We start from the raw sequence: 19,280 nt of genomic DNA, 5'->3' as shown, positions 1-19,280 counted from the left end.
GGGGAGGGGTGCCATCCAGAGGGACCTTGACAGGCTGGAAAGGTGGGCCCATGCAAGCCTCATGAAGTTCAACCAGGCCAAGTGCAGGGTCCTGCATGTGGGTTGTGGCAATCCCAGGCACAAATGTAGGCTGGGTGGAGAATGGATCAAGACCAGCCCTGAGGAGAAGGACATGGGTGTGCTAGTGGATGAGAAACTCAGCATGAGCCAACAATGCATGCTTGCAGCCCAGAAGGCCAACCACATCCTGGGCTGCATCAAGAGGAGTGTGGCCAGAAGGTCGAAGGAGGTGATTCTGCTCTGCTCTCGTGAGACCCTACCTGTACTGTGTTCAGTTCTGGGGCCCCTAGCATAAGGAGGTGGACCTGTTGGAGCGAGTCCAGAGGAGGGCCACAAAAATGATCAGAGGGCTGGAGCACCTCTCCTGTGAGGACAGGCTGAGAGAGTTGGAGCTGTTCAGCCTGGAGAAGAGAAGGCTCCAGGGAGACCGTATAGTGGTCTTCCAGTACTTAAAAGGGGCTTATAAGAAAGATGGGGAGAAACTCTTTAGCAAGGCCTGTTGTGATAGGATGAGGGGTAATGGCTCTAAAACAGAGGGAGGTAGATTCAGACTGGACATAAGGAAAAAGATTTTTACACTGAGGGTGTTGGAACACTGGCACAGGTTTCCCAGAGAGGTGGTAGATGTCCCATCCTTGGAAACATTCAAGGCCAGGTTGGATGAGGCTCTGAGCAACCTGATCTGGTTGGAGATATCCCTGCTTCTTGCAGGGGGGTTGGACTAGATGACCTTTGAAGGTCCCTTCAAACCCAAACCATTTTATGATCCTACGATCATGTTTGGAGTATATGTAACTCAATGTATTCGTTGCCTAAGTTGTAAAATGCAAAACCATATTTTATCATCATCTACAAAGTGAAAAAATTTGTAACAAAAAAATAGAATACACATTTTAGATGAATAGTAGGTCTGGTTTTTTTAACTCATCTTTGAATGGTTCATACATTCAGAACTTTTTAACTAAATATTTTAAACAACTAACACAAGATTTTACAAATATTTAAGGAAAAAGGTAACAGTAAGTTTTTATTAACAGTTGGCATTGTTGCTTTGAAACTGAGTGAACGTGGCTTTTAATAGCCCTTTATTTTCCTATTTAATTTTTGACAATACTTTGATTTTGGAGGAAATATGTTATCACTTCAGTCCATGAAATAGTCATCCATTTCAGTGTTGCTCAACAATTTTCATGTTTGCTCAACTCATGAGAGAAAACAATAACTAAGAAATTAAGAGGCCTGAAAACTGAACAAATATGTTGAAAGATATTCTTTGGTAGAGTCATACCATTAGACATGCTATTTACCGTACAGATATTTTAAAAATCTAACAAAGTAGATTCCCCAACAGGAGACAGCCTTATATGCTTCACTGCCCTTAACATCTGTTTGTACATCTATCTTTAGACTCTCTCTAAATTTCTAGATAGTTTGCTATTTCCATATAAGATTATAAAAAGCTTGATGATCTTATTAGTTCTGTTCTGTCTTCCTAAAAGAATAACCTGAGACACTTACTTACAGTAAATTACAAGTCTTGGTCAATGTCCTCTTCCAGCCTCAGTAAAATGAAGAGTAAAAGCTCATAGCTTTCTCTGTTCTGCATCTCTGTCATTTCTTTTCCTAGTATTTTGTAGGTGACTGTTAATGATTTAAATTTGAAAAAAAAAAAATTATTAGTTGTACTTAACCTATGGAAAGAAATTTAGAAGATATCAGTTTCCTCTGAGTTTTGTGATGTTTGGTAGCTTGGTAGGTTACAGGAACTCAGATTAATGTCCGCCTCCCATCCCTGGGAGACAGGCTGCACCATGGATTTAATAGTTCAAGTTCTGTTAGTCTGCTGCAGCCAAAACCAGCCAAAGTTTTGTGTTGTCTTTACCAGATGGTTGTCAAGGATCTCTCTTCACCGTAAGAGACATCTGGACATATCATTGTCGGGATGTTTATGAGATACAAGAGTGAATGGAAAGACTTGGGTGATGAGTTTGCGTGGAATATTGTGCGGGTGGTGGGAACAAGATATTATGTTGGAAGGGACATCTGAAATGCAGGCTGCAGATGTAGGGAAACCTTACCTCATTAGTTCTCGTGTTCACTGAGCTACTTGTTCTGTTGTTTTTCCACATTGTAGTTTTGATTGCTGTGCTTGAGTTGTCGTTATATGGATCCAATTTTCAGACCAGAGGCAAGTAATCTTCTAAAAACAAACTTATCTTGAGGTAGCTCCTTAAAAAAGACACTTATTTACTGATTACAGTTGAGCAATTTCTAGCAGCATTTTTTAAAATACGGTTCTGAAACATAGTCTGTACATCATATTCAGAATGATGCTGAGGTCTGAAAAATTAAAGCCCTTTGGAGTTCCCTGAGAACCTTCCTCACGGTTTTCAGTGCAACTGGAGTTCTCTGGTTTACAATACGCATTTTCCTGAGAAAAGAGAACTACCATTCCAGTTCTGGTATTTTAAACTATACTGTTAAAAATTTCTTGTGCCTTTGCAAATTATTTTGGTTAGCTTTATAAAAATGTCCTCCTTTCTCTGGTGTTTGTGCACTGCAGTGAGCTTTTTTTCTGTCCTTCTTCCCTTTCTGACACTGTAACTTCATCCATGTGTTTATACACAGTGATTTATGACAAAATTGGGGTTTACAGCTTCCTGTGGTTGTCATATTTTTGCAGTTCTCAAGTGGAGTAGCTCGCTGTGGTTCAACTATGGGAAAGACAATAAAGTCTGCTTCCGGTTGTTTTGCTTCTAAGGTGTTTTTGCCTTTAAAGATCAAAATATATTTTTGTAGGTGCATTGTGAAACTGGGATAAGCAATCTGCATTTGGTACTTGTGGCATAAAGCTGTTACTACGAGAACAGGACTGTGTGAAGGGTTTCTGCTCCTGACCTGCGGTAGGTGCAGGTGTTCCTTGGAGCAGGTTACCATCCAGGTTACCATCCTCCCTGAGCCCTAGGAGCACGGATGGGAGGCAGCAGCATCAGTGCTCCTCTGATGAGCAAAATAGTCCCTCACTGCAGTTACAATAAATCTGAAAGTAAACATTTAACAAATCCCCCTTGGCCTTTTAACAAGAATTAATACTTTTAATCTCAGGTTTATCATAAAGGTTGCACAATATAAGCTCCCCTTGTCAAACAGTGTTTTATGTTAAACATTTAGAACAAATGAGACTAGTGAGAGAGGGAGGCAGCGGAGCTATTTCTGGGTTTTCATTATAGAATTATGAAGATTTCTTTCTTGGAAGCGTTTTTTAAAAATGATTTTCAGTGACAGATTGCAAACTTACTTTCCTTCCTCTGATTTTTTTTAATGCATTTTAGTTTCCATACCAATCCATCAATACACAGATAAAACTGAAATAATGATTCAGAGGGTGCCTTGTAATATGCCGCCTAGCTTATTGCGAAAACTTATTGCTCATTATTAACCAGAATGCAGAAATATCATAGTTCAGTCAGAGATATGCAGCTCTTTTGGTCTTAGGAGCAGACTTTATGCTGTTTAACACAAGAACTTTGGAGGTAGGTGAATTGTGCGTTTATGTAATTGTATTTTGGAGAACATTTCCAGTATTTCAGATATGCTTTGAAGATATATGAGGGGCATAATTTGGAAGAAAGCCAATCAGGGCAAATTAGCTCTCAGGTAGTGGTGGTGTTACCAATGTTGTGAGGTATCTTTGGTTAAGAAGTGAAAAACCATGATTGTGCATTAAGCCATTCTGGAAGCCGATTATGAAAGGTACATATAGGTAGGCAAAGACCATCCGTAGCATATCTTTTGAAATGTCATTATACAGAGCATTAGAATTTGGAATAAAAATTTCAAATGCTTTCCAAGCTCTGGAAACTGTGTACTTCTAAAATTTTGTAAGCTGATGATCAGCAGGCAACATAGTGTAGCATGCTGCTTCTCAAGATTGCACTGCTAATAAAGAAAATCTTCTTTCTTGAAGTTAATGATTGTTAGAGACTTCCTGATGTTCACTGTCTGCCCCTACAGCAGATTATCTTCATGTACAAGTTCAGGAGAGAGATTCGTGTTGACACCGGAAGCCTTTTATTTCACCAGCCTTCATCCGTAGTGTGTGTGTCTCAACATGAGTCAACAAGATTCTATGGATACTCAAAATATTTTGAAACCATATGAACAGAATGTGTGTTTTCCTCTGGCTAGTAAAACTCAGTCATAAAGTCTTCCTAGACTTATAATATGCAGAATCCAACCAACTTGGCAAATAAACTGTTTGTTAAAGCATATTCTGGCTGTATCTCCAAACTGCATTTAGAAAAAAATAACATTTTGTTCATGCCAGGTATTAGACTGGCCGCTGGAGGCTCAGGTTTTCTATTCAAGCAGGTTGGAGCAGATTTTTTACTTGACCAGTGACCTTCCTAGAGAAGAATGTTAGTACAAAATTTGTCCTTTGTACAAATGTTATGGGATGAAGAGAGAGGAATTTTATATTGCCTATTAGTAGAGTATTATGTACTGAATTAACAACAACAACAAAAAAATCATTTCGTATACTGATAAATTTTGGAAAGAATTGGTGATTTAGTGGAAGAGAAATAATCTGAGGACTATTACTTGTTTAATGGGATTATTCCAGGTTCCTCAGATACTAAATATGAGGCTAGATACTAAAATGTTGTGTAGAATGACATTCAGAGAAGTGAACTCTATATAAAGATGTGTACCAGGATTTGTGAGGGCCTTTTTTTCAGTAATGTTTGCTTGAATCTAGATTAGATACAGGAATTACTTCCATCTTAATAACAATGTAAAAAGCTTACATTATGACTAATTTGCCAGTAGTTATTTATGCTTCTATACCATACATTAGAAGCACCTAAATTAGTCTTATCGTTTAGTGTCATCTTTATCTTCTCAGATGGATCTCTAATTCTGTTGAATGCTTTGTGCCATGTAGCTATTCATTTGTTATACTGAACTTTTCTTTGTTCCTAGTTTATGCTTATGCTTTTGTGCTTTATACTTCTGCTTTCATATATAATTCTTATTTTTGTTCTTGATAATTTTTCTATTCTGGTACCTCTTCATTATTCTTTCTCATATCTTCCTTCTTTCTCTCTGTCTCAGTTTTTAGCATCTATTGTATTCATCAGAGATTTCCATCTAGCATCATATGACAGGTTCTTCAGTTAGACTTTATAGGAGACGTGCTGGGAAGAGATTTCATTTGTTCTCCCTTTGCAACTGTGCTTGTGTCTAAAATAATGTTAAAATGTAATAGGAATGCAAAGGAAGACTCTTTGGTGCCTCTGAATGTTACCTGTGCCTAAACTTACCTCATTATTATCTGATTAAACTTCTGCAAATTGGAAGTAGACGAGAATGCATTGAATTTAAGAGTCTCTTACTGGACGGTAATTCTGAATATTAGCTATGAAGTGTATTTAGTTTACCTGAGTGAGTGTCGTTGACTGCAAGAAAATTGCACAAAATTACCAACACCAGAGTTCAGTTTTACGTTTTGGCTCCTCATTATGCACTTAAATGAACAGCCACATATAAACAACCAATGAAGCGAAGTATAGAAAAGAAATAACTTTCTATCCCAAAAGCTCCAAGGGATTATCAAGTTAATGGCTAAATTTTTATTCTGATTTTGTAAAAGACCATATTCAGTCAGGGAATATAATTCTAAATCTTTTAAATTTTGTCACATTTTAAACATCTGATTATTTATGGCACTGTTTTGTTTTTTATCATCCACATTTGATTTCAAAAGACTTATGGTCTAGTCAGACTAAAGCAATGTAATGAGTATGTTTTACACTGATATATAACCAAAGGAATACCTGACTTTTTTCTAGGTATTTTAATATAATTGTAAACATGTAAAACCACCTTGATTTTATGTTTTCTTTATAGATAACTATCCTAGAATTGTTAGATGGTGTTAAAATACCTGAAAAATACAAAATACTATGCATCATCAAAAAGAAAAGGTGCCACATATTAATATATACTAGGTACACACTAAAATGTCTACAAGGTTTTCCATTTTATTCTATTGGTACAAAATACTGGAGCTTTTTTTTTTTTTTTCCAATCCTTATAATAGTTAGGAGATAAAAGTCCAGCTCATGAATTTGTCCAGCTGTCACTCTTCCTGGTCACTACTGATGTGAATCCTGCTGATTCTTACAGAAATGAATACTGTTTTGGAAAGCACAGAGGTTGCTTTTCATCAGGTCTTCATGAGATATGTAGTGTTTATTTCTATTTATTCCTATCTAATATTTGGTTTTTACTTTTGAAAAGTGTGCAGTTCGTGCAGCTACTGAAGGCAGAATCCTCGTGCTGGAAGGTTTGGAGAAGGCTGAACGGAATGTTCTGCCAGTGTTAAACAATTTGCTGGAGAACAGGGAAATGCAGCTTGAAGATGGTCGTTTTCTCATGTCTGCGGAGCGTTACGACAAACTTCTCCAGGTATGGAAATGTTGTTTGGTTTTTCCTTTTTTGTTGTCCTTGATAGTGCTGAAATACCATTACGAAGGGGAGAGTATGTATGAGCCAAATGGGGGAAATCTCAACAAGGTGTTTTTCTGGGATGTTCTGTGGGATGAAATAGTCACAGTGAAAAACTATGTGAGAAGTCAAACTACTGCTTGCAAGAACAAAGAAATATTTTAATCTGTATCTTGTCTGTCTACGTGAAAAAGAGTCGTCCATCTTAAGCTTGTATGAAGCCTGTATGTTTCTAAAACATGAAAGCTACAATGTGAGAATAAGCAAAATACACTTGTGAAAAGAGATTTACATTGAAATTGTTCCTATGAAGTTCAGATAATGCTTCAAAATTGCAATAACCTTGTTGCTAAGCTTTTAAAATGTTAGGATACCAAAAAAATGAGGTCAAGATGGGCAACACTATATTCATCAGTGCTGTCTTGCCTTTAATTTACAAAAGTGTATGTAAACAGCTTATCTTAAGTTATAGAAAATTATTAGAGAATTTTCTTGTGATAGGAAATGGGATTTTGCTATCTGCTGTCATTGCTACTTCAGCCATTTTCCTTTTTTAGGGGCTTTGAGTCCTACAGCTTAAATCTGAGTGGACACTTTTCAGGCTTTTGAGAACCTCAATAAATTTCATCAGTCCCCAGTAGTGCTCTACATCTTTCTTTCATGTACTGTAGTTTCCGATCACATGCCTGTCAGTCTCCTGTAACAATCTAACCCCTGCTCACTCATGTTTCTGTTTGTCATACCTAACTGTGGTTAGGTATATAATTCAGACCTGTGCGGCACAGGAAGGAAGTTTGTGATAAGCCTTCTGTCATTGATATTGATTTGTATGAAGTTGACAACTGTGCTGAAGTACTGTAGTGGATTTCTGAAAATACATCATTATTTCTTATGCCTATCATCTGTGGTTACAATTCTTCTGATCCATGCCATTTCCAAAAATATTTTAATGATATTTAATTAGTAGATGCAGTTGTTGGAAACATTATTATTCTATTTAAAATTAAGCTTTTAAAATGTAATTATATTTGAAGACTGAAAATGAAAATTCAACCAAAACTCAGACAGAATTTGGTTGCAATCATGCAAGGCATCTTCCTCTTCTTTTTTTCCTTTTGAACACTTATCTGATGATGAAATGTTTCAAAATGAGTGCCTCAGGCACACTGCTAATAGTATATGAATCAAATAAATCTCTTGCTACAATGCTAAATCTAATATTGTTGTTTTGTTGTTTGGGGAATATTGTATTATATAAACTAATGTTCATTTTATCTTCTCCTGTGTGAATAATTACTGTACATCTAGGTCTGCAGGAAATGTACTCATGTATGGTTTCAAGGAAGACTTAACTGTGATGTGCGAAGACTAAAGAGTGTATTTTTTGTATGCAATGAACCTTTTACATGACAACAACTGAAATACATTTAATGTCCCCGTGAAGGAGTCTAGTTCTGCGTTATTGCTTATAATAAAGTGTAATTTGTAAATGAAACTTTTTAAATGAAGATTTTAGTGTCCTTTACAGTTATAAGAGGGGAAAAAGAAAAAAAAAAGTGCTTATGGTAACCCACTTCTAATGTTTTAGAATAAAATAAATTTTATGGTCTGTTTTTTCTTTGTGAAAAAAAATGTTGTAATGATACCTTTTCAGCTTTACCCGTCTGTGGGATCTTCATTCGAATTGGTACAGGCCTGAAAGCTACACCTATTCAAACGTTCTATCTTCATTTATTTTGGAAAATCTTGCTTTTACTAATTCAGTGCTTTCTAGCCCATCTCAATGAAAGATGAGAATGTTAACCACATTTAGACTGAAGGACCAGGGCTGTTAGTCAATCTGCAGCTTAGTCATCATAAGTTTTTAATCATATAAGTTTTTTTTCTTCTTGTTGTTTTATTTTAATAAATTTAGGATCATACAAAATCAGAGTTAGATTCATGGAAGATTGTTCGGGTTAGTGAAGATTTTCGAGTGATAGCATTGGGCCTACCAGTACCTAAATACACTGGTAACCCTTTGGATCCACCCCTTCGCTCTCGATTTCAAGCTAGAGATGTTTATCATCTCCCCTTTAAGGTAAGCATCCTACAAGAAGAGTTGGATTATCTGTACTGAGTAGAGCTGATATTTTAATAAATAAAAAAATAACTTCTATAAAACATACAACCCTAAAAGAAAGATTTTATAATTTTTCTTTTCTTTTTTTTTTTTTTTTAGATAAAATTAATTCTGTATCAAGGAATGAGTAGACTCCTCATGTCTAAATTTTAAAAAAGGGAAAAATAGAGAGAAAAGTAGAAAATGCTTTATACATCATGAGCTATGACCCACAGTATGATCCCAAAATTAATTTAGCCTGTGATTTTATGTTCTATTTTCAGGACCATCTTCAGCTTTTATATTCAATTGGATCAAACATTTCCACAGAGAGGTAATTTTTCATAATTAAAAAAAAAATAGAATGAATGAAGAAAAGCGATGTCCTTTCAGGATTCCTTGCTATTTTGGTGTCTTTTATCACTGCATAGAGACTAGAACTGAGGAAGCTTTTTGATATGTGTGGGTGTATGCTCACACAGCTTTTCGTATGCAGCCTTCATATAATGAATCCTTAATGCTTTATAACTTCAATCACACCTTACTTATTTGCACTCAGAAATAGTTTCAGCATCTTCTACTGTGTTTAATGTTTTAGGCTTTAGTATTTTAAATATAGATAGCGTGTATAAAAATCTGTAATTACTTTTTTCCTATGCAGAATTTCTCAGCTCCTGTCTTTTGCTACAACTCTCTGCTCTCAAGAATCTTCTACACTGGGACTTCCAGATTTTCCTTTAGACAGCTTATCGGCTGCAGTTCAGATTTTGGTATGTACATACACATGTGCTGCGAAACTGTATGGGCTTAAAGTTTCTCAAAATTAGATCTGGATTATTCGTGTTGTGAGAAGATGAACACGAACGTTTGAAAAATAAACCTGAAAAAGTAAGGATGGTTTGAGGAAGAAAAGCCCCAGTTAGATATCTCTTTAGATAATCTAAAAGCCCCAGTTAGATCATACTTTAACCAAGTGTGTATTATAATACTGAAGACAAAATATGGCATGACACAAGATTTGTGATGTGCTGAAATGTATCTTAATGGTCAAAATAGTTATTTTTATTCTGCAAAATCATCTTACTGACTTCAGGGACATGTACAGTTTACCTAATGACACTGAGGTAATCAGTGGAGAGAAATAAAAGTGACAACCTAAAAGTGCTTCTGATTTAATGGTATGCATGTAAATCAGATTAATTGCATTACAAAGACACCTGTTACCCTCCATTGACACCTGAAATGACCCAAACCAACTATTGAAATATGAGTAAGGCGGGGACAATTAAGTTGTATGAGATGAAGCCTACATTAGGTCTTTGGGTTGGCTGGTGGATTTAGAACAAACATAGGCATGGAGGGCTATCTGAAGATGCAGGTCGTACACACTTGAAGATGCAATACTTTCTAACAGCTGCAGTCCAAAGGGAAATGTAACAACTGTACACTGGCTGAGTTTACAGTGGCAGATCAGGCAGGTTAGGACTAAAGCTCTGGCAGTCTTTTGTCACTTGAACTTCATAATTACATGTTAAAAAGTCAAAATAAAAACAGAAGGTGCCTCCTGAAGGAAGTCAGGGAGATGAGATCTCTATAAAGAGAGAGAGAGTAGTTGGTACCCTTTTGCAAGCAAGAAGATATGGTCAACCCAGGACGGTAAAATATGAGGACAGCTTCTCAAACCCTCTCTCCAAGGTGCAGGTGTCTGTAGAGAGGACTCTTAGGATAATTCTCTGTGTCTCTTGTGCAATCATTTTACCTATAGTACTGCTCAGTCACAGATTACTTCTACATATTTTATTGTATTACATACATTAAAGTATACCAGTTACTTGTGTTGCCGTGGTGCTCAGTACCCTCAGTTGTGCTGGATATTTGCAGACGTAATTTTTTTCTGAATTTGTAATGCTACGTCAGATGGTAAGAAGTGATTAAAATTCAAATTCAGATAAATGAAACGGTATTTGAAGGGCTTTAGGAAAGAAATATATGTTGAATTTTAAAATAAATTGCAACTTTTTATTCTTTGAGCCCTGTAGTGAAAAATTATTTTTAAATGAATGCCAGATGGCTTTCAGAGTAATGGAAGGAAAATGAGCCCTAAGCTATTATCTAAACTATGGAATGAAGGAATCATTTTATTTTACATTAGAGAATGTGAAGTGTTATTATTGTACGACAGTGTCTTTTCTAGGTAGACGAGAAGTGTTTCTTTTAGAATTAGTTTTAATCACTTGGTGTTTTAAGCCGACTGTTCTCAGTGATTCTTGCTACATAATTTTACTTTTGTGTGCTGGGTCACTGCCATCCTCTACTGCTACCTTGGTTGATTTAACCATTTAAAAGTGTGGAGGGAATGCACTGTAATGGCCAGCTTCTTCTCTTCTGTCATTGATTCACACAGTCCCAAACTGTATTTCTTAGGCTGAAAACTCCAGCTTGCTGACAGGGAGAATTTTTTTATAGGGTGCTGTTCTGAAAAGGCTAATTTCCTACACGCCATTGTAATTATTATTAATTTGAGATAATGTGGAGAAATTATATGTTACGTCTTTATATATAGACAGAGGGCTTTTAAAATGCAATAAAGGGCTCCCTAATCCTTTAAGCAGTACATTTACTACAGTGCCTTAAATGGTTTATTTTTACTGATCTTTTTTTTTAATATGGAACATTATAAATATTATTACTGGTTACAAGTATGAATTGAATTATGCATTTCATAAAATATGCATCTACTGATTTCATTTCTAAGCAACTGTTCTTTCAGTTGAGTGCCTATGTAAATCCAGGTGTATAAATGAAAATAAGTTGATTTTATTTGAATTATTTTATTTACTTTTTACTTTGATGAAGGCTTAAAAAAGTAGTGCCAGTCCACTTAGTGTTTTCTAGTAGTGTTACACAGAAGCAGTCCTTAAAAATTTGCAAGTCTTTTTTGAAACAAACAATCAAGTGTTACTTTAGGGTTTTTGAAACACTTTTTTCCCACCATGCAAGGCTTTATGCATGTGTTTCTTGAGTATTCATAAATGCACTTCCATTTCTTTCTCAATTCCTGTACCAAAATAACCAAATCTTTGTCTGTTCCAGGCAGCAACTGACAAAAGACTTAGTACTTACAACTAACAAGGAGATAGTAAATAAAAAAAATGTTATTTTCAATTTTATGGAGAAAGTGCAAGCATACTTAATAACTCATTTCAAAACAAAACAATTTTTATCAAACTTCAGAAATTTCTAGGAATTTATTTAAGTAGAATCTGTACAATGTAATAGAATCAAAGTTAAATACTAGAAATTGCTGTGAATTAGATCATTATTATGATATAGATTTCTTGTCATATTGACTCTTTTCTAGTAGTGCTATGTCTGAGTCAGTCACTGTAGCTTCCATTTATGCACAGGAAAAAAAGTTATTTTTAGGACATAATTATTCTAATCTGCTTTGGAAATTTGTATTATAACAGATTGCACCTGAGAAATGCCTGTTTTGACATTTGATTGAATACTGCATGTAGTGGTCATTTGTACATTGCCCTTACAGTTTTATTTTCAGTTGAACGTTGTATAGGTGTCTGCGTAGTCTGGTCCCGATCGGGGCTGAACTACGACAATAGGATTTTCATGTTAATAGCTGATGATAGGATGAGCCAATCATTTTTTCTAATTTGTATTTTTTAATTTAAATTAGAATTCCTTTCCTATGATGTCAGTCCAGCATGTTATTGACCGACTTTACCCCTATAATGTTTTCCTGGGAAAGGAAGGCAGGACTGCAGTCAAAGATGCATTGAAAGTAAGTATTGCACGTACATATTATAATTCCAGGCAGCGGTGGGTTATGACAGTAGTTCTCCTGACTAATGTTACTACACTACTTCTGTAAAAGAAAAAAATCTTAAGTAAACTATAATGGCTACATTATTGCTGATGCTAAAACAGTATTTTTAAAAAACCTTCACAAGCTAATAATTTAATTACAGTGAAAGATGAAACCTCTATGTTCTGTAGAATATTTAGACATCAGTTAAAGACTGTTTAAGTGGTTAATTAACTTGAGAGTTGCTACTTATATGGTTAAAGTAGTCAGATGCTTGAAAGATACCTCTGACATTTGACCTGTAAAAGGAGATGCTAAAATGACAAAAGAGATCACATATATGATTGTAGAATATATTAGTCTCTGGTTTTGGCATGTGTTAGCCTTCCATTGTGTGTTTTTGGTCAGATCTGTTTTCTTGTTTTCTCCATGTTTAATAATAGCTTACAAAACCTATAATTTTGCTGGGTTATTCCATTTATCCTTTTAAAATTTTAGCACAGTGCTGGCTTGCTTTCATTTTTGAGTATAATGTAGTAATGTATGTATGTTGTTGGAAACTGGCATTCACAGCCTTAGAGCATCTTACCCAGCTCTTTCAGTCCTAAAAATTAGATGTTATTTGTACGTGTGTGTTTAGAAATAACCAACTTAGCTAGTGATTTTTTGTTTTTCCTAAAACCAAGCCTATGTGTCAGGAAAATGTTTGTAGCCCATCCCTGCTGACACCTACCATATGCTGCCTTTTTGCATTGAAACTCAGTTCTGTATTCCCTGTTTAACTGGGCTGGTCTCCTACTTGTCTTCCTGAGTTTTGGGGTGGACAGTCCTTGTTTGAAGGAGGTTGTCCTGAATGACCTGCTAACTTTCATGAACTTTCAAAGCTGCCTCCTGTGGAGTCCTACCTGCCACTTCTCTGAATAAGCCAATCTGGCCTGAAATCTAGGATCAGTAGTCTGTTACTTGCCTTCATCACTGCCCCTCAGGATTTTGAACTCCGTTATTTCATGGTTGCTATAGCCAAGGCTGCTGTTGATTGCCACATCCACAACCAATTGCTCCTTGTTTGTGAATAACAGGAGCCATCTGTGCATCACTCCTGCCTAGCCAGTGCAGCGCCTATGTTGAGATGTTATTTCAAGCAGCCACAGAAATCTAGATTGATTGTGTCACACTGTGTTGCCCTTCCATCACATGTCAGGGTGATTGAGGTTGCCCTTAAGAACCACGATCTGGGTGGAAATTGACTCTGTCTGTTAGCAGAGCAGTAACAGTAACTTCTGTTCTTAATATTACTTTATTTTAAATCCTTTATGCCATTTTGTTTCCCCATCAGTTATAGGTAGTGAATGTCTTTATGTTCAGTACCATCCGCTTCCTCCAGTTTCTATTTCTTTTATTTTATTTTGTGTGTTGTGCATGCTTTTACTTCCTGTGTAAGACAGGTTGATTTGACTAGGAAAATCTTTTTTTCTCAATGATTGTCTATGTTTAAATACCTCTTTATCATTTGCATTTTTCTGTGTTAATTTTCCTTTTTTTTTTTTTTATACTCTTCCTCATCAGTACTTATACAAACTTGTCCCATTATGTCAACAAGTACATATAATCTTATTTGGAATTATATTCTATTTGCACATAACAAATCTTATTAAGCAGTGAACTATAAGAAACACAGAAAATAACTGGCTGTACTGAGGAACTTCTATTTATAATGATATTTTAGTAATAGCAGTGCTAGAACTGTATTAAATATGGATAAGAAATGTTTGTTTTTTTTTTCCCATTCCGTAAGAAATATGGGAGAGGAGTCTGGCAGAAGCAAGGTAATTTCTTACTCTACCTTTCTACAGATTTCCAAAGAGTGTCCAGCTAACATTTGCTACTGAATACTTCCCTCTATGTAACAGAATATGGTCAGGAAATCCAAATCTTAACTGGGACACATCGAGAGTTAAAAAAAAAAAAAATACTTAAAGTGTACTGCAATTGATGGGTTAATTTGTGTGAATTGAATAACTTCTTAACAGCAATTAATATTTAAAGGAAATAAAAACATATTTTATATAATAAAATGTAAAGTTTAGTCATCAGACTTGGAGACAGATATGGGGAAGTAGTAATTTAGCTGATAACATATCTTAATTTCAGGATGTCTTCCCTTCCAGTCAGCTGTTGGAGCTGAGAAGAGAGGTAGCCAACTCCAACTGTTCCATACTTATTTCTTCATTGTTCCTTAAGCTTTTATTATTTTACTTCCGATTCATCAGAGGTTTTGGATTTGCATTTTTAATTCTCACATGGTTTTTGCGTGCCTTTTTTTCCCAGTATTGGAAACACTCACTTTTTTTTAACCTTCTAATCAAGAGAATCTTCTCATCAGATTTTAGAAACAACATGTACATCAAATTTGTCTTAATAAATGAGCAAGTCCCTTTTTGCCTACTATCTAAGTGTTTAACTTCACTCTAAGACCCTTCTAGAATTTTTCTTCATTTTTTTCATGCCTTGATTCATTCTGTGTTTACTGTCTTGATCTTATACCAAATAAATCCTTGTTTGTTCCCTTTGACATGTTTTTGTGTTATTTGCACACCCACTTTAATCTTACCTGATCTCCTCCTCAACAACTGGTTCCCTGCCTCACAGCAGGGAATCTACATAGGCACTCTCTTGTAGAGAGTGGCCTAATAGTTCAGAAAACTGGAATCTTCTTTCTTGTCTAGACATTTCTGTTCATTTTGATTTCTATTGCAAATAGGAAAGATTTTTTTCTTTTTTTATTCTCCTCAAAGTAATTCATAATCTTGGGTGGTTTGCATTAATGAATGCTCTTAGTGCCAATACTTACCATATTTTGCTTCTTGTGAAACAGTTCAGTCCTCTTGTTTCTTGAAAAATTGTCATTCCTTCCCATGCAGAGAATCTTCAAGAACAGCTTTTGAATGCCTGTCTTAGATAGCTTAGCTGTCTTGTGGGTTCAGCATAGTACTTATCTGCAAATATGTCTCATTTAAGCTCTCTGTTCCTTTGACTGGCTGGATGACCAGCGTATTCTTTGCGGTTTCCATGCTGAGACACTACTGATCATTAGATACTTCCAAGTGGTCAGAATTCCTCTTCTTCCTTTTTTTCTGGTTTGTACGGTTTGCCTTTTCTCGCATGTTTCTAGGCACACGGAATGTGGCCTGATGATTATGGACTGCAAAACCACTTCCCTTGTTTTTGGTGGCTAATCTCTTCTTTTTTTCTTTCCTCTTGAGTCTGAGGCAATGAGGCTGCCCGCTTCTGACTCTCCAAGTATTTCCCAAACTTTCTGATATTGAATGTGCTCACTAGTTGTCCTTCCAAGCCACAAATATTTTTTCCTTTGCAGCTATCAACTTGGACTTAGAATAGAGGAAGTTGCTTCTGGCTTGGCAGAAATATGTTTAATGTGTTGTACATCCATTTCATGCTGCTCTCTAATTCCATATCTAGCTATCATAATTCTAAATGAAGAGCTGCATCAGAGAGATCTGTCTTACTCTGAAAACCACAAATGGTTTTGTTTGCTGCTCCTGTCCAGGTACAATTGTGCTCACGTGTTTAATTACTATATTATCCAATTCAGCATGTGATGAATTCAAATTGTACAAATTCAGTTAGATGAATTCAAGTTATATAAATTCAGTAAGGATCTGCACAAAGATGATAGTTGTTTTTCACTGTCCTAATTTAGAGTCTAAAAGGCTATCTGCAGAACCGTCAACAACATGTTAAGGAAATAACAAAAAAAAACCTCACCCTAAAAAACCGAAACCAAAAAACATCTTAAAAATTTTTCTAAATAACTCCCAAGACCTTTGTGTACAAGATCTGCTGCTGCTGTCTTCACATCTTCCTTGTTTGATAAAGAGGCTGCTGGTACAGATAGTCTTCTTACTTGCTGTCCTGGTTTTGACTGGGGTGGAGTTAATTATCTTCCCAGTAGCTGCTGTGTTTTGGATATAGTATGGAATTTGGTATGTGAAAAATGTTAATAATATGCTTTTATTAGTTGGTGCTAAGAGATGAAGGTCTTTTTCCAGCTTCCTAGGTTTTGCTAATGTGCAGGTGCAAGAAGCTGGGAGGGGTATAGCCAGTACAGTTCACCCAAACTGGCCAAAGGAAGTATCCATACCGTAGACTTAGTGCTCAGTATATAAGGGGGCTTGGACAGTGGGCAGCTCTCGCTCTCTCAGGATCCTTCAGAGATTGCTGTCTGTTCCATTCCGTGATCGCCACTCCAACAGGCTGTAACAGTTGTTAGGCAGTGAGAAATTGTGCATCGTTAATTTTGTATATTTTATTATCATGGTATTTAATTATTATATATATTATAATATATATATTTACATATATAAATATGTAAAATTTGCTGTCCTAGTAAACTGTCTTTATCTCAACCCATATCTCTTCCTTTCTTTCCAATTCTCTTCCTTATCCTACCTGGGAGTGGAGGAGGGTGAGTGAGCAGCTACATGGTATAGTTGCTGGCTAGAGTGAAACCATGACAGTTGCTCACAGTTATTTTCTTTTGTTGGTATCTAATTAAAGGATTTTAGTGTATAAGCAGTTTGCAATTTTGTGTATGAGCAGCTTTGACCCTATCCAAAATGCCATTAACTTAGTAAGAATATGATAGTTTACTAATGAACATAAGAGTGAGAACATCTGTAGTTCATTTCACAGAATCATAGTTGGAGCATTTCTTAGAATCATAGTTTGAGATACTACTCAGTAGGCATTCCTCTCCTCAGTTGTTGTTTAAACGTTTAATAGTGTAGTTTAGTGGTGAAGGACAGTCAGCTGTTTCAATAAGAATATATAATTTGATGCAGCCCATTACTAAAGCACCCTTATCTGAAATTCATATTTAAACATGAAGTTTTTGTAGGCTCTTATTCCAGAATAAGAATTTAGAGAGTGATGAAGAGCCAAAGTATTTGTACAAAAGCATCTTAATTTTCTTTCTAAACTTTAATAGGCAGTGCTGTGAATCCTAGTAATAATAAAACTGCACACTTTTTAAAAGTTATTTTATGTAAGTGATTTCTGTTTAAAAAATATTTTTTCTAAGAATTCAGAGCGGTTGGATAATACTCCTTTTTCTCTTGCTTTCTCAGCTTTTACTCTGTTGACTGAAATGGCTATATGAGTTCAGTAATTTCAGTTAGTGACTTTTTGTGTATAAACCCCCCTGATATGACTTCCCCTTCCCCAACAAAATAGACTTTAAACATAATTTTTTAGATGGTTTCATGCTTTCTGTGTACAGCATAAAATAGAGAATATAATGCTTAAGAGGAGATTGGGAAGACAAATGTTCTGGTTTTTGTCCTTCATATACCCAGAACATGCTGAAGGCTTAATTTGTACAGGTTGTCCTCAATTTTCATTGTATGATAAGGCTGTGGAGCTAAGTAAACATAATGTTTGATGGTTATTTTTATTGGTAGCCAGATGTTTAAATCTGCAATTGGTTATAATGACCTGCAGAGAGATAGGTGAGCTATTATTACACATGCTAAAGGCTATCATCTGTTTCTCTTATTATTTCAGTCTGTCAGGCTAAGACTTAGCAAAGTCACCATATGACATTTTCACTTTGCATCTGTCACTACAGTCAGACTAAGTAGGTGGTACACAATCTTTTTGCTTTGGTAAAGTAAAATATATAGGCCATTGAGAATGTCAACATAGGTATGTGAAGTAAAAGTTGAAGTAAATGGATTTAGGACTTCACAAGCAATTAATCTTCAATACACTTCTTCTGGCCCTGTTTTTAGAACAAACAATTTTAAAAACTAGAAAGCTGTGTTTATAATAATTTCCCCCCTCATTCTACAGCGTTTTGAGCTTCAGGATTCAGAAAGGCACTTGCTTCCCAGAAGGATTACAAAAATAGAAAGCGTACCTGGAAACAAACCCTTCAAGGCTGATGTAACTGTCCAGATTGGTGAAAAAGAAGTGACGTTCCAGGTATGATTTTATATATTCATCAAACTATGTATGATTTTAGATATCTTTAACTTGTTTTCATCTCATGGAGAATTTGACACACTTGATACAAAAACTCATTTGCATTGAATATTTTTTGGTAGAGTAGCACATGATATTTATTAGAAAAGCATTTAGTTACTGGAATATTAGATTATGAATACACAGGGGTTTATTTCTTTATAAACTCATACTTTCCTACAGGAGATTCATTTAAGTTTTTTGTGTTAAAAGAAATGCTAAAGAATGGATGAAAGAAAAGCCTTTAAATTTCATAATTTTATATTGGATTAGAATAGCAGAGAGTACTTGTGATGCTCATGGTGCTGCTTTCTCTTTTTCTTTTAATAAAAACAGTAGTCTGTCTTTGTCTACACTTCAAATAAAATCTAATGAGTGCTTGGTAATGTTCTGACACAGGATGTTGGCAAAATGGAACAAAAGCAATCACAACAAATAAGATTAGTTTGAGTTTCTTCCAATGAAGTTTATGACCTGCTAGGTGGTGAAATAAGGTCTTAGGATACAAATGCTGATCTGAGAATTGGAAGTTAATGTTGAATTTGGAGAGTCTAGAGTTTGTAAAGAAAGTGAGTTATTTGGAGTCAGAGAGAGATCGTATTAACAATGATGAGGAATATCCTCAGAGAATTTGTACTGTAACAAAGTGAAAAGCGGAACAGCAGCAAATGGGAATTTGGCAGAAAAAGATGAGTCTATAGGGACCTGATTCAGCTCTTTTTGGAAGGGAAGATTTTTTCTTTC

At 35.6% G+C, this 19,280-nt stretch overlaps 1 protein-coding gene across 1 annotated transcript in view; it reads left to right on the top strand.

Moving 5' to 3' along the window:
• The window catches only part of VWA8 (von Willebrand factor A domain containing 8), a 193,396-nt gene that overhangs the window by 32,572 nt on the left and 141,544 nt on the right, over nucleotides 1-19,280 (top strand). The window contains exons 5-10 of the mRNA XM_086771807.1: nucleotides 6,364-6,531; nucleotides 8,486-8,650; nucleotides 8,956-9,005; nucleotides 9,333-9,441; nucleotides 12,366-12,470; nucleotides 18,366-18,497. Coding sequence (XP_086627933.1) covers nucleotides 6,364-6,531; nucleotides 8,486-8,650; nucleotides 8,956-9,005; nucleotides 9,333-9,441; nucleotides 12,366-12,470; nucleotides 18,366-18,497 — 729 coding nt within the window. The remainder of the gene's footprint in view (nucleotides 1-6,363; nucleotides 6,532-8,485; nucleotides 8,651-8,955; nucleotides 9,006-9,332; nucleotides 9,442-12,365; nucleotides 12,471-18,365; nucleotides 18,498-19,280) is intronic.

Source organism: Chlamydotis macqueenii, chromosome 1 (assembly GCF_036417535.1).
Source record: "Chlamydotis macqueenii isolate bChlMac1 chromosome 1, bChlMac1.mat, whole genome shotgun sequence".
NCBI classification, from domain to species: domain Eukaryota; kingdom Metazoa; phylum Chordata; class Aves; order Otidiformes; family Otididae; genus Chlamydotis; species Chlamydotis macqueenii.
Note: the sequence above shows the minus strand (reverse complement) of the source record. Positions and strands in the feature narration are given on the sequence as shown.